At 32.8% G+C, this 13,575-nt stretch overlaps 1 protein-coding gene across 7 annotated transcripts in view; it reads left to right on the top strand.

Moving 5' to 3' along the window:
- The window catches only part of LOC129221499 (endophilin-A-like), a 149,928-nt gene that overhangs the window by 92,630 nt on the left and 43,723 nt on the right, over nucleotides 1–13,575 (top strand). For 6 of the 7 annotated variants that reach the window (XM_054855986.1, XM_054855990.1, XM_054855987.1 and 3 more), the window contains exon 3: nucleotides 13,373–13,488. In XM_054855986.1, coding sequence (XP_054711961.1) covers nucleotides 13,444–13,488 — 45 coding nt within the window. In that variant the 5' untranslated portion in view covers nucleotides 13,373–13,443. Of the gene's footprint in view, nucleotides 1–11,846; nucleotides 11,931–13,372; nucleotides 13,489–13,575 lie in introns of those variants that run through there. The other variant, XM_054855985.1, reaches the window with a different exon arrangement.

The raw sequence follows: 13,575 nt of genomic DNA, 5'->3' as shown, positions 1-13,575 counted from the left end.
ATCGGTTTCGTTATTGGATCCTAAGTATTGATTTCGTGAATATATTTTATCCCTATTGCGTCACTGATAGTGAAAGTTCCCTTCACCATACTAGTACACGCATCGCTTTATTAGTGCATCAAGTAACCTCTCAGCGTCTTTCTTTTTTCTATCTAAATATTAAAGTTGATGAAATAAAATGGCACCTTAGTCCACTGTTTCATCTAAAGTTTGTAAAGATGCTTAACTAAAAAGTACGCACGACATTAAGTATACTACGTGATGTACATGCCATGTAGTTTTATTTTATGTCTTTCCCTGCCATTGATCATTTATTTTGTGCATCTTAACAGTTTTTTCATGTTGAATGAAGCAGCTTTTTTATGTTTTGGTTACAGTAAAAGTACAGTTCCTAATTATAAGAAACTTTAATGTTTTGTTGAGGAATGCTTTAAAGCAGTTTGAGGGGTGTTTATAAGTGTCTTAAAGAATTTGGTATGTTTCAAAAAAATGTTTATACATACTCTTTTCTACAACGCGAAATCCCTCGCGTAAGTCGGAACTCGACTGTAGTTCAAAAACCAAAACCCAAGGAAAAAAGAATAACAAGGCCAAGGCACATTGCAGTAGAATTCATCAGGAAGGAAAGGTAACGACAACTTTTGATTCATTGGGGGGGGGGGGGGGGGACTTTTAAACGAGCATCAAGCAGCCTACGGTGTGATGCTTTCGACAACGCACATAAAGCTATTTGTATCAAAAAACCGGGCACAATTACTTGATGCGTTTTTTTTTTTTTTTCATATAGAGTAACAGCACCAGTAACAGATATGCTTTAGACATCGCTCTCAGATTAACTCAATTTTCTGAGCCTTTTAATGCATATAGACTTTTTAAACTATTTTTCTCTCAAAAAAAAAAAAAAAAATCAGATTTTTTTTTTTGACTAAGTGTATGGACCTAGAACAAAAAATCCACCAATCCCAAATGTGTACAAAACCAATCACTGTGATGAAATGTAACATGACCTGTGCAAAAAAGTTTGAAAACTTGATCCGTATTTCAGTTTTAGGGGGGTGACCCACTTCCCCCAACCAACCCTATATCCTTTGATTTTGGATAATACTTCAAGGAAAGATAAAACAAATACCAGAAAACCTGAACTAATTTTATGTACATTAGTGCTATAATTAGTGACTGCAATACTGGACTCAAAATGCAATACCGATATTCGGTATTGTTTTGAACGCAATACCGAAATACCAGTATAAATATCAATAATAGAAATTTCTCAAAAAAGGGTCAAAACATATTTTTCCGTTGTCTTATTTCATAATTTTGTGAAAAGAGTGCATTAATTATGATAATTTATTGTGAAAAAATATATAATGAAGATGCAACTGTTATAATAAATAACAGATTTTTTTTAAAAAGCACTAAGCAATTTTCCTAATACACTGAAAAGCCCAAAATAACTTTTCTGGGTCAGAAAGGGCAGTTTAAGTATTCCATTAATTTTCAATTATTCCAAGAAAAAGACTTCACAAATAAAGAAAAGTGCGGCTCAAGTCATGTAGAGAATGTTTTATCATTATCTAGTTTTCAATCATAAATTTGAGTGTTGAAACATGCAGATTTTTCTTAATGGGAAAGTTTGGTTTAAAATGAGTTGAGCGCACTTTTCTTTGTTTGTGAAATCTATTTCTTAGAATAATTGAAAGCTATAGGAATACTTAAATTGTCCTTTCTGACACAGAAAAGTTATTTTGTCCTTTTGAGTGCATTAGAAAAAGTGTTTTAGTTTTTTTTTTTTTTAAATCTGCTATTTTAAAATTTTTCGTTTTCAAACAAAATTTTTATTTCAGAATTGAATTTTTTAGCGTTAATTTCTACCTAAGATTAAACAAATCATTTAATGAAATTCCGAAGTCTCTTAGTAGTCTAGTTTCTAAGATATAAGCAAAAGATTGATTTAGAACATATAAGTTACTTGTGATAAAGATCCTAGTATGTCTTTTAGCCCCGTTATCGATTATATTCATAGATGAGGATAAAAATCCTAAGAAAGCAACGACAGTAAATAAACTTCATTCTTTGCTCCAGAGAAGAATTGATTCAAAATTTTCATTATGATTACTATTAACATTACTGTTGCAAGGCAACAAACTTTGTAACAACGAGATTTATATTTAAACATTTAATGGGAAAAATACATGAAATTTGCTGTTTTCTATCCTTAACGAAATAATAATTTTATTTTAGAATTTTATTTTTCAGCGTTAAGTTGTACCTCAAGAGTAAGCAAATCATTTAGTGAAATCCCGAAGTCTCTAAGTGGTCTAGCCTTAAAGCAAAATCAGGCCTCAGATTTTTCCGTGACAATCAGGCCCAGTATAATAAAAGTGCTTAAGGCCTCAGATTTTTCCGTGACAATCAGGCCCAGTATAATAAAAGTGCTTAAGGCCTCAGATTTTTCCGTGACAATCAGGCCCAGTATAATAAAAGTGCTTAATTATGGATTTCCCGACTCGAAAATTTGTCGAAGGAAAAGGCGAGAAAACACATGCAATGTGACAAAAACGAACATTATGAAAGTAGAAGACCAAAAATGAAATTCTACCAGGAAACAAAATTAAAAAAGAAAGTCTGAAAAATGACTTTTTCGTTGAAAATTTGTAAATTTTAAAATTTTATGTTCATTGACGCATTTTTATTGAGCTAATATTTTGCATGCATCGTTTCTATCTCTCTCTGCTGATTGAAGAAAGATCAGGGGGTGGGAGTTAACTTCTCTCAGAAGTTGGAAAATAAGGGCCACTGTTTGAGAAAACTCACTTTTTTTTAAAGCATGTTTCCCTCTGGTTTTTTTCGGATTGTACAAAATTGAAAGTGCGAGCACAAAACATTTGCTCGAATTCGCCATATTAAGCAACTGATTTATATGTAAAAATAATGGGATATAAAATAACTATCTGGTTTTTATTCATATTTTCCTAACTAATTTCACGCATATTTTTTTTTTTTTTCAAATGTTCTGATCCACCTTTACGAAACGCAGCCATTTTTTTTTCTTCCGAAAAGATTTATGATCGGCAGTTAGAAACCGAAATAATGGTTTTTAGAGATTCAGATCATTGGCGTAATTAATGACTTTTATGGAACATTAAGTCAACATCCGATGGAGTTTGACAGATTTATCATTTTCACTCTCCGCCCCTCTTGATTACATATAAAATCATTAATTCTAAAAATATTTTTTGATTGTCTTTTGCTTCATTGAATAATAATAATTAAAAAAATCTTCCAAAAATTCCCATTGGCTTAATCGCGTAGGAAAATCATGATCTCAAAAGGAAAAAACAGGCCTGTATAATGTGTCATTTTGCTTCTTTCTGGTGAAAAATACTTTCTTATATCAAGTGAAATTAAGGACACAATGGCAGTCACTGGACTGGCCGACAGAAGTTATGCTTTTATTGAATGACATCCTCATATATATAATGGCGAATGATCGAGTAACGCTCTTGACGTCATCAGCAATTCGCTCCACGATGTGATAATTTTTTTTTTTTTTTTTGGATGTTTGACATGCAGGGAAAGGCTTTATTTTGACGAGGCTGAACTGGATCCGGTTACTTAAGAACACAATGGCAGTCACTGGACTGGCCGACAGAAGTTGTGCTTTTATTGAATGACATCCTCATGTATATGATAGCGAATGATCGAGTAACGCTCATCAACAAAGAAACTCGTTCCACGTTTTGATAATTTGATTTTTTTTTCTTGATATTTGACATGCAAGGAAAGGCTTTATTTTGACGAGGCTGAACTGGATCCGGTTACTTAATTGTTTTACTGGTTAGACTCATTTTAGGAAAATGAAGAAAGGAAATAGAGGTCAACAATGAACGCTATCTACTAGAGTTCAAGATTAATCCACTGGAGTTAGGGTTACAATTTCAACTAAAATATCACCAAACAAGGCAATGGTTTCGTTCAAATGTAGAAGTAATTTTCATCTGTCACACCTTGACGTGCGATTTTCTAGTAAGTTTATATTGTTCAATGGGTAAATTTAACTGCATTAACTGAAACGTAATTCGTTTTAAGCAGAAAGTTACCGTACTTAAGCCAGGGACAGTCGTCTGAGTATACCGTAATAGCTTCGGTCGACCAGTACCGCAAATGCCTGTTTTTTTTTTAAACTGAAAAAGTACAAATTATATGAATCTCCCGGGTGGGCTTGAACTTTAACCACCAATCTTTCAGTTAACAGCCGATGCTTGCCGACTGCTGCACGGAGGTTACGCTACGGATGAATTGTTAAAGGGTTTTAAGTAAAAAATGACAAACTTATGATAAGTTAAATGTCTTTGTGCATAAAAAGTAAAAAAAGAAATAATAACGTCAACTAGCACAAATTTCAGATTACTGCAGACACGTGTTTTAGGTTTACGAGTAACGCCTTTTTTAATGCAAAAGAATGAACTTATGGATGTTAAGACATCCACCAAAAGTCAATAAAAGCATATCTTCTGCTGGCCAGTACCGCGACTGTCTTTTTTCTTTTTTAATAAGACCAGGGAGCTCAGCCCCCTGCTCATTGGTGCTCACCAACCCCCGAAAATTTCTCCACAACCTTGTTTGATTCGCAAAAATTTAAATCGTCTATAAGAAAGAATCAGATTAAGAAATGCGTTACGAGTTCCGTTTCTAAGATAATGAAAATCCCTCTCCCTCCCGTAGAAAATAGAATTTTAGTTTAAAGCTTATAATATGAACACAATCCCGCTCCCACCTGAAGACAAAAAGACTTTAATAGAAATATGCATAACCCAGATATTCAAAAAAAAAAAAAAAAAAAAAAAAAAAAAAACGTTTTGAAGAAGACTCCAAACTAACTTCTACCAACTTTTACATGTGCTAAAGGGCCCTTGAGCATTGCAAAACGACAGTTTTGTAAGTTGAAAAAGTCGCTTAAAAATTCGTGGTCTGTGGTCTCTAGAAATATATTTTGCTTTTCAGCTTCGGACGTCAATTGAGTTGAGCCTAGGCGTGGTCTGCTTTGGACTTTTCTCAAAAATAGAAACCCTTTATATCTGCTGCTCTATTTAATTGAGAAAATTGGAACAAGCTTTATTTTGTGAAAAAAAAAAAAAAAAGGCTCTTTCGAACGACTTAGAATGTTAAGGGGTGTGAAAATCATCATCCCTTTTTTAGGCATTTTACGTGAAATTTTAGCTTAAAACTTAATTTTACAAAAAAAAAAAAAAAAAAAGAAAAGAAAACTTCGAAATTTAAAATAAAAAAACCCAGGAGCAATCCTCCGGGCCTCGAAGTAATTTTGTATAAATTTCCAAGGCTGTAGGGTCTCCAGGACGCAGACCTGCTATAGGCAACCTTTCAGTTTCTTTGACGTTACTTTTTTTTTCAATGCGACCACGGTTAATACGAAATCACGGCTAAAACATTTTGTTAGAATAATTTAATTTGCTATTTAATTGTACTACAAATTTCACCCGCCTATGCGACCTCAAACCTGAGCACCTTTTTTTATTAAAAAATTTTTTGTGCAACTTCCTTTTTTTTTTTTTTTTGCGCGCGAATAAAATTGTGCGACTTCATTTCGCTTAGTTTTTTTTTTTTTTCCTTTTTCTTTTTTCACCTTTTTTTACGCCCTTTGAGGGCCACGGTTGGCGCCCTCTTGCGGGACCCAGTTCGCCCCTGTATTAGTACTTAAATTTTAACGATTTAACTATTATAAGCTTAAACTAATGTAACGTATTTTAGTAAAACTGAGGTATTCCGTTGGGGGTTAAATGTTTGGGTGGGCGGAAAGTCTTAATTTGCCGAATAGAACTCAAATTTTTGCCGAATGATAGAATGCTAGTATGCACACATGAGTAGATACTTCTAATGAAATGGTCCATTCGGGTATTTAAATATTGCAGTTATGTCTCCAAATGTGCCGAATCGCCAAAGTTTGCCAAATGAGGAATTTTTTTGGAAGGTCACAGTTAAGGACCGATACAGAAATAATTTTTGGAAAGAACCCAAGAAATTGAAATCCCCCCCCCCCCCCGCATTTCAATTTTTCATAGCGCTTTTCTAGGCACATCTGCACACATTTTTTTTTTTTTTAATGTCAATTACTGATTATATCAAAGAAGAATTAATAGACGAATGGCGGTATTACGTTCCTTCGAGTTCCAAACCAGTAAGTTAAATTGCCGCACTGGTCTGTGACTCCAGTATTACTTCTTTAGCAAACGAAAATGCTTTCTTTCAAATAGGATTTGTGCCTTTTGTCTTCTTTAAAAATAACTGTAATACATTTCTTCGTGTTATATTGAGAAGTTAATTTTTTAAAAAAAGAAATAGTTGCATTAATTTTTCCTTTTGGGGGCTGTCTAAGCCTTGGGCTCCCCTAAAATCCACACAGTGGTCACAGTGACCTCCCATCCGAGTGGCCCTAGTTTGCAAATGAACAATGATACATAAAGAGGGGGTACAGTGTGACTGTGGTTAGTCGAACGATGATGGGTTTGACAATGTTTTCCTCTTCGTGAAGAGTTTAGTGATAAAGGATGTGGAATTGTCGCGGATTTGAGTTGGAATACTTTTGCAAAACTAGTACGAAAGTAACCAAATTCAATTCCGCACCAATTACTATTCTCTATTACTAGAAAAAGAGACAAACATTGTCAATTTTGTAGCTCAACTTACCAAACCGCATGAAGGCGAGTTCAAAAAGGTTGAGAACCCTTGGCGTAAACAGTCATTGTGATATGATGGCAGAAATTCTAAGCTTCTATCTGAGTCAGCGTACCCTTATTGTATGTTCAGTTTTGATTAAGGTCTGTGGCCTAAAGTGGAATGCCAAAAATGTAAATAAAAATAATTGTTTTCTATTATATTTGATTTGTTTTGAACTAATCCAAACAAATCTCAAAAATCAGTAAACCAGTAGACGGAAAAGGCGAAGAAATAAGTTATCCGTCCAGTTACCTGAGGTTAATGTTCTTTAAAACTGAAAAAAACGGGAAACAACTCTCCCGGGAGGTACATAACTTCTTTGTTTGAGGTTTTAATAATTTACGGAATTTTATTTTATTTTCGTGCGTAAAGATTTTTGATTTTGTTGAATCGGATATGTTGTCTTCTTTACTTGCTCTTAAATAAAATTAGTATTATTTAGACTTAATTTTCGGACAGTAACTCGACAGTGTTTGCTAACAGAAGAACATTTTTTAGTTTCATTTTTATCTTGTTTTAATGATGCGTACCATTTATTTCCCGTAAATTTTCTCTTTTTTAAATTTTATTTCTGATTAATAAAAATTTTAAAAAGCAATAAAATACCCACTAAAATCAAATTTCTTCTTTTCGTTTAAATTATCTATTTGTAATTGAACTTCACCTGTTGAAGTTTAATTAATACAATCAAACTCGCTTACAATGAACCCTGCGGGTAATTTAACGAGAGCCCGGATTGTGCGAGGAAATCAGACAGATTTAGTTGATACAACGTTAGCTCTATATGGGAGCGAAACTCGTTTTTAACGTGCAAATTCCGCTTAAAGCGAGCAATATTTTTGTTATTTATAAAATTTCGATTAACTTCCAGCTGAGCTTATCTTTTCTTGGAAAATTGTTTTAACTGTCAGAAGTCAATCGAAAGTTGATGATGAGTCGAAAATCCAGAGAACAAGTTATGACGGTTCTTTTCTTTTAATTTGGAGGGAAGGAGCATTTGAAAATTACATAAAAGTTGATACCAATCTGGTAACTTCTGAGACATACTTCCGAGGATACTGTTCAAATTCAAGCTAACGCAAACAAAAAAAATAATGAAAGCGACAACGATAATGGCAAATTAATGTGAAGAATTCGAAGCTGAAAACTCATCAACATACTCATGGCTTTTAATATGTAGAAAAAACATGAAACCTTTGAGTATTCCTCGAAAACAAAAACAGATGAAACTGTAAAATAATCAAAGGCAAAAATTACCCAGCTTCCAGGGCCCGACTAACTAAATGTGAGGCCCAAGGCCCACAATGCTTTGGAGATCCCCTCTCTATTCTATCGCTTTAAGTCAATGCAAAATAATGTTTAAGATTATTTAAAAGAGGTATGCTTTTAATTAATAAATCATTAATTTTTATTTTCACAAAAAGGCATGATTTTTCAATGCTATGCATAAGTTTTTAAAAACTCAGGGCCCCTGAGGCAGATGAGGCCCCAGGCCCAGGCCTAGTTGGCCTGTGCGTTAATCAGGCCCTGCCAGCTTCTAAGATACTTTTCAGCAGGGGAGAACGAAGTAGCTCTCCGACCTGTCTGCCCGCTGCACAGTGGGGCGAAAATGCCAAAAAGCGCTTATAGGTGGGTCTCCCCCCCCCCCCATATTAAACCAATTGAGGATTAATATATTTGCACAAGCCTACCTCTTAGGCAATCAGAACTGGAATTTTAGATCCCTTCGTCCACTACAAAGCTGAAGGGAGCCTTTGGAAAGTTGAAGAACCATGAGTGCGGGAATTAACAAAAATTGCTTTTAAGCAGTCTATTTTTTTTTTCTTATCAAAGGCGGGTATATTTAATTTCTCTAACGATAGTAATAGTACGAAGAAAATGAGTGATCAAATTCTCAAACCGAAAATCGGTTTTGATCAGCACTGAAAATTTGAGAATTCGAGGTTGTTTTTTTTTTTTTCAAAACACTCTACAAAAAAAAAAGTCCTTTTATGTCCTCTTAGAAATTAATATTAATTAGTCATAAATGGTCTGTAGAAAGACCCTAAAAAGGAATTAGCTGCGTAAACCTGCGAACTTAGGACCCTGAGCCCAAACAAATCGAAAAAAACTCTATAATAACATGCCTACGTAAACAAACAAGCGAGAGAGGTTTAAAAACTTTTTAAAGCGCTTTTGGGCGTTTTTCGCCCCACTGTGCGCCGGTCGATACACCCTCCGGCCTAAGCGCCCTCAAGGCTGAACACATTTTTTTACTAATTTTTTTTCATTAAATTAATTTTATTTGTTTATTTTTTGATGCAATTCCTTTTTTTTATTTATTTATTCATTTATTTTATTTTGTTTTATTTTATTTATTTATTTTTGCGCAAACGAACCGGTGCGACTCCACTTCCCTTTTTTTTTCTCTTTTGTTTAAACCCGCAAACCTGTGGAACATCCTTTTTTTTTTCCTTTTTTTTTTAAATCTTTTCCTTTAAAACTGTTTTAAATATAGATACGCATATCTTAATTTTTTTCACAATTTTACTTATTCACGGTTGTTACGAACAAGTGAATTTTTGGCATTTCGTATTAACCGAGTTCAACTGTACTTTCTTCTATAAATTAAATGTAGAAGAAGAAAGTAAAAAATTATATAATTACATACAATATTTTAAGTTTCGATAAAGTCAGTACAGTATTTCAAGTCTTAATTTTGCTTCTTGGATTAGCGAAGTGTTATAACCAGGTGTGTGATATGTTTTGAAACCTGTGGCTCACCCCTTTCCCTTGCTGCACTCATGTCAAATTTTTCATTCATAATAAATGACATTTTGAAAGCATAATACAAAACATGAAAATCAATCATCAAAAATTAAATATAATAATTAATATATAATTAAAAACTTATATAATTAAAAACTGAACGTATGTACCTATGTATGTATGCACAGTGAAACCAGCTGTGTATAACAATATTGTATATAACAATAAACCTGTATATAGCGATATTTTCCTTGGTCACAGCAAAATTTCAGCACAAATAATCAAACTGTCTGTAACGATAACCTATCTATAACAATATTTTTTTTGGTCATAACAGTATCGTTGTAGATAGGTTTTACTGTATGTATGCTATTTAACAGAATCCTCTGATAATAATTAGCGGAGATATCAATTAAAAACTATTAATTATAACGCTTAGATTTCGACATAAAATCCCTATTTTTCGAAGACTTTCCTCGATTCAAATTATTATTCAGTGCTTCATCTCAACTTCCGTAACAATGCTTTTAGTAAAATTTGTAGCGTGAAGAAAATCATTAAACGAAAGATAAGTAGCCATTTTTTTTTTCTCGAATATGAACAAATAAAATTCTCTGTTTTGTTTTGAGAATTTTCCTGTAATCGGGAAATTTAAAATGTTTTGTTCTTGGTTATTTTTTCCGCGATCTGCCGCAAAATGTTACTGTTTTTTTTTTTTTTTTCTAGCCTGATTGTTGAACACGCGTCACTAGACATAACTTTTATTTTCGAGGTAGACCGTGCAAAGTCGGGCGAAGCAGCTAGTATAGTGAAATAAAAGGTCATTCCATGTCAAACCACCAGTCTAGGCAAACCTAACCTGGCAGCGTCGTAATGCTGTGGTTAGGATCGGCGCAGCCTCTTCACAGTGCTTCCAGGTTAGGTTTGCCCCCAACTATAAGCACTAAACCTGACCATATCCGATTTTCATGAAATTTTCAAACATCTTTCTTTTGGCTCTTAAAAGTTATGTAAAGTTTTAAAAAATATATATCATTCGTTATTGATGAGTAAATAACTTTTAAAATTCTTTAGAAAAAACTCAAGTTCTATTGTAGCTAGTTTTAAGGATAGTTGCTTGCACTTTAATTTTATATGTAACTTGACTAATCTTCAAGAAAAATATATTTTCTCACATTTTTAAAATGCAAAAATTTTAAAGATATTTAAAATTTTTGAAAAAAAAAATGTAATTTTTGATTGATTTTAATAAATGCATAATAAATTGATCTAAATAACTTTTAATACATCTAGAAAATTGTTCAAATTTCTCATCAAAGCAAAGTTCATGTAATTGTCATTAAAACAAACTATATTATACTAAGCTCCCGCAGAACTTGGGTTATGGCATTTTAAAGCACTGTATAAGTATCTTAACTACGTAATGGTTAAAAAATATACCGAAATAATAACAAGTACATGATGGATATACAAAACCCGAAAGAAATAGTTAATAATAGAAAAATACGTAAACAAATCAAAAAATAAATAAATAAATAAATAAAAACAACAAACTAAGTAAATAAATAAATAAATAAACAATAAATTTACAAATGAAATGAAATAGACAAGTACGAAGGAAAAAAAAAAAAAAAAACTATTAATGTATGCGACAAAATTGACAATATTATAACTGTATATTCAGAAAATTACCGCCCAGTAGCCTGGGCTAAAGCAGAAATACATGAAATACACATTATTATTACACTAATACACAGTGTATTTCATGTAAATATTATAACTCGTTTTTGCGTAATATGAATTTCATTCGCCACACAAGATCCAATGCGTAAAAGATCTCAAAAGGTTCGACGGACATAGGATCCGATTCTGACAATGAATTATGTGACTCGCTATGTACCAATCACAAATTTTATTCGCTATCACAAATCACGAATAAAACTCCTCGGCATATTGAACGGTTAGCGATCTCAGTGGCCTAATGAATTATTGAGACAGAAAACTTTTGGTGTGCCTTTTTTTTTTTGCTGAAATATTCCAAAAAAATTAAAATTTAAACTCTTACTATCTGAACTATACCTTTTACCTATATTTTAAAAATTGTAGAATATGAGAAGCAATCAAACAGTTTCTCGCATTTTTCCTTCACCTTAAACATCCATAGTCACCATTCCTCATGCCCGTCATGAGTCACAAAACTTTTTCCCGGTTGAAATCCGGTCATGAAGCAGAAAAAGAAAAAAAAGAAAAATCACAAAATATCATTTTGTTCTCGAAACTCACCGCTAGATGTCAGTGCACAGTTTTGACCGTGGCATTGCGGCAGAAGCAGCCTCATGGGATACTATCACTTCCGTTTTTGTGTGATATTATGTTGTGATACGTTTTCAACTATTTACTGCTCACATTCATTCATGCTGCAGCGTTTGTGTTTATTTTAAGAACAGGTATCGAATTTCAATCACTTTATGGCAGCTAAATATTGTTTATTTGTATGCGTTTTATGCTGTTCTTAGGTTGGGGTTTATTTTTTGCCTTCATGTAGCTGGTGTGGAGTTCAAATTTTCGAATCGGATTACATTTCTATTGAGGATGACTAATTTCGCTCTTTCGCGCGTGTTGATCAAGCTTCTCATTCAATAATTAAAAGAAAAAAAGTCGTGTGATTTTTTTCCCCTTTCCCATCTTATTTTTCATATAAAGATTTTAAATCGTATTCCAAAGCTCAAGGTTACTGGGGGTGCTATGCGCGGGATGTTTAAGATTCGTTGACAGACGCACCGGGCACTTGCACTTCTAGAGTAGTATATGCTACTTTTAATATTTCTTATATTTCCTCATCAAATTTCCCTATCCATTTTTCTTTTATGTATTATTATGTGTATGTACTAAGCTATAATTTTTTTTATTTGATTACAAAAATGTCTAAGCTCCTCTATAATATGATATTTCGTATAAAAGGATGCTGCTTTCTTCTTTCAAATATTTTATTTCTGCTAAATGTTTTTGCTTTATATTTAAATATTAAATATAAAGCAATATAATAAATATTAATAACTAATTGGGCAGAAATTATTGTTTTTGGAGCAAAGCAATGGATAAAATTATCGAAATATTTAGATACACCTTTAAATAAAAAAATATCAAAAAAGGCTTTGTGCTGCAATATGAATGAAGTGAAAAACCAATATAAACAAAGCACAAAATCCAAGAAAGTATAACATATAGCTATACTGTTCTCTCAAGACTTTCTTGTTGTGTGCTGAGTTTTTTGAACCAGTAGGGGGAGGGGAGGCTCCATTGTATCCTTGTGATAGTTATATGCTGTATTTTCTTGAGATTTTGTGCTTTATTTGTGTTATTATACTGACTACTAGAAAAGTCGAAATCTTGTTGACCCCCATGCGAGTTCTCAGGGTGCCTTACGTTTGGTACGCAGAAATCGACTGCTTCTTGGCTAAACACTAGCTTTTGCTTTCACACAACAACTTTCGTTTCAGCATGAGCAGATTTTCACCTTGAGTGGCTCTGTTTTGAAAGTACAAATGGAGTTTACACGTTACGACTTGTGGAAGTAGTTTTTCAGTTTCTGAAAACACCATTAAGTAAAAACTACTCAAACTGATGTTGAGAAAAATATTTCGTAATAAGAAATTTTTGAAAAAAATCGTTTCATTAAAACAAGGTTTTTAATACATTGTCTTAATGGGTTATAAAAAAGGACCGAAAAGTTTCTTCGTTGTAATGGATGTTTCATTGTAAGGGGATTTCACTGTATCTTTTTTTTACTTATTTGCTATGTAACATTTTGTCAAAAACTATGTCAAATTTTTATTGATGCCTTCCTTTGTTTGTGTTGTATTTATAAAATATTTTGTCTCTTTCACAGTTAACTTCATTGTGTAAATTCATTTCATAAAACTTTTTGCTGTGATTTAAGAAAACCAACAAAACAACGACATGGCGTTTGCCGGCCTCAAAAAGCAAATTAATAAAGCCAACCAGGTATTGACATTTGTTACATCATTTCTCTTTTCTGCTGTTTATTATTCCCTAAATTGTTTTTGTCTTGACATTTCATGTTGTTAAATT

This window comes from Uloborus diversus, chromosome 4 (genome assembly GCF_026930045.1).
Source record: "Uloborus diversus isolate 005 chromosome 4, Udiv.v.3.1, whole genome shotgun sequence".
Classification (NCBI taxonomy): domain Eukaryota; kingdom Metazoa; phylum Arthropoda; class Arachnida; order Araneae; family Uloboridae; genus Uloborus; species Uloborus diversus.
Note: the sequence above shows the minus strand (reverse complement) of the source record. Positions and strands in the feature narration are given on the sequence as shown.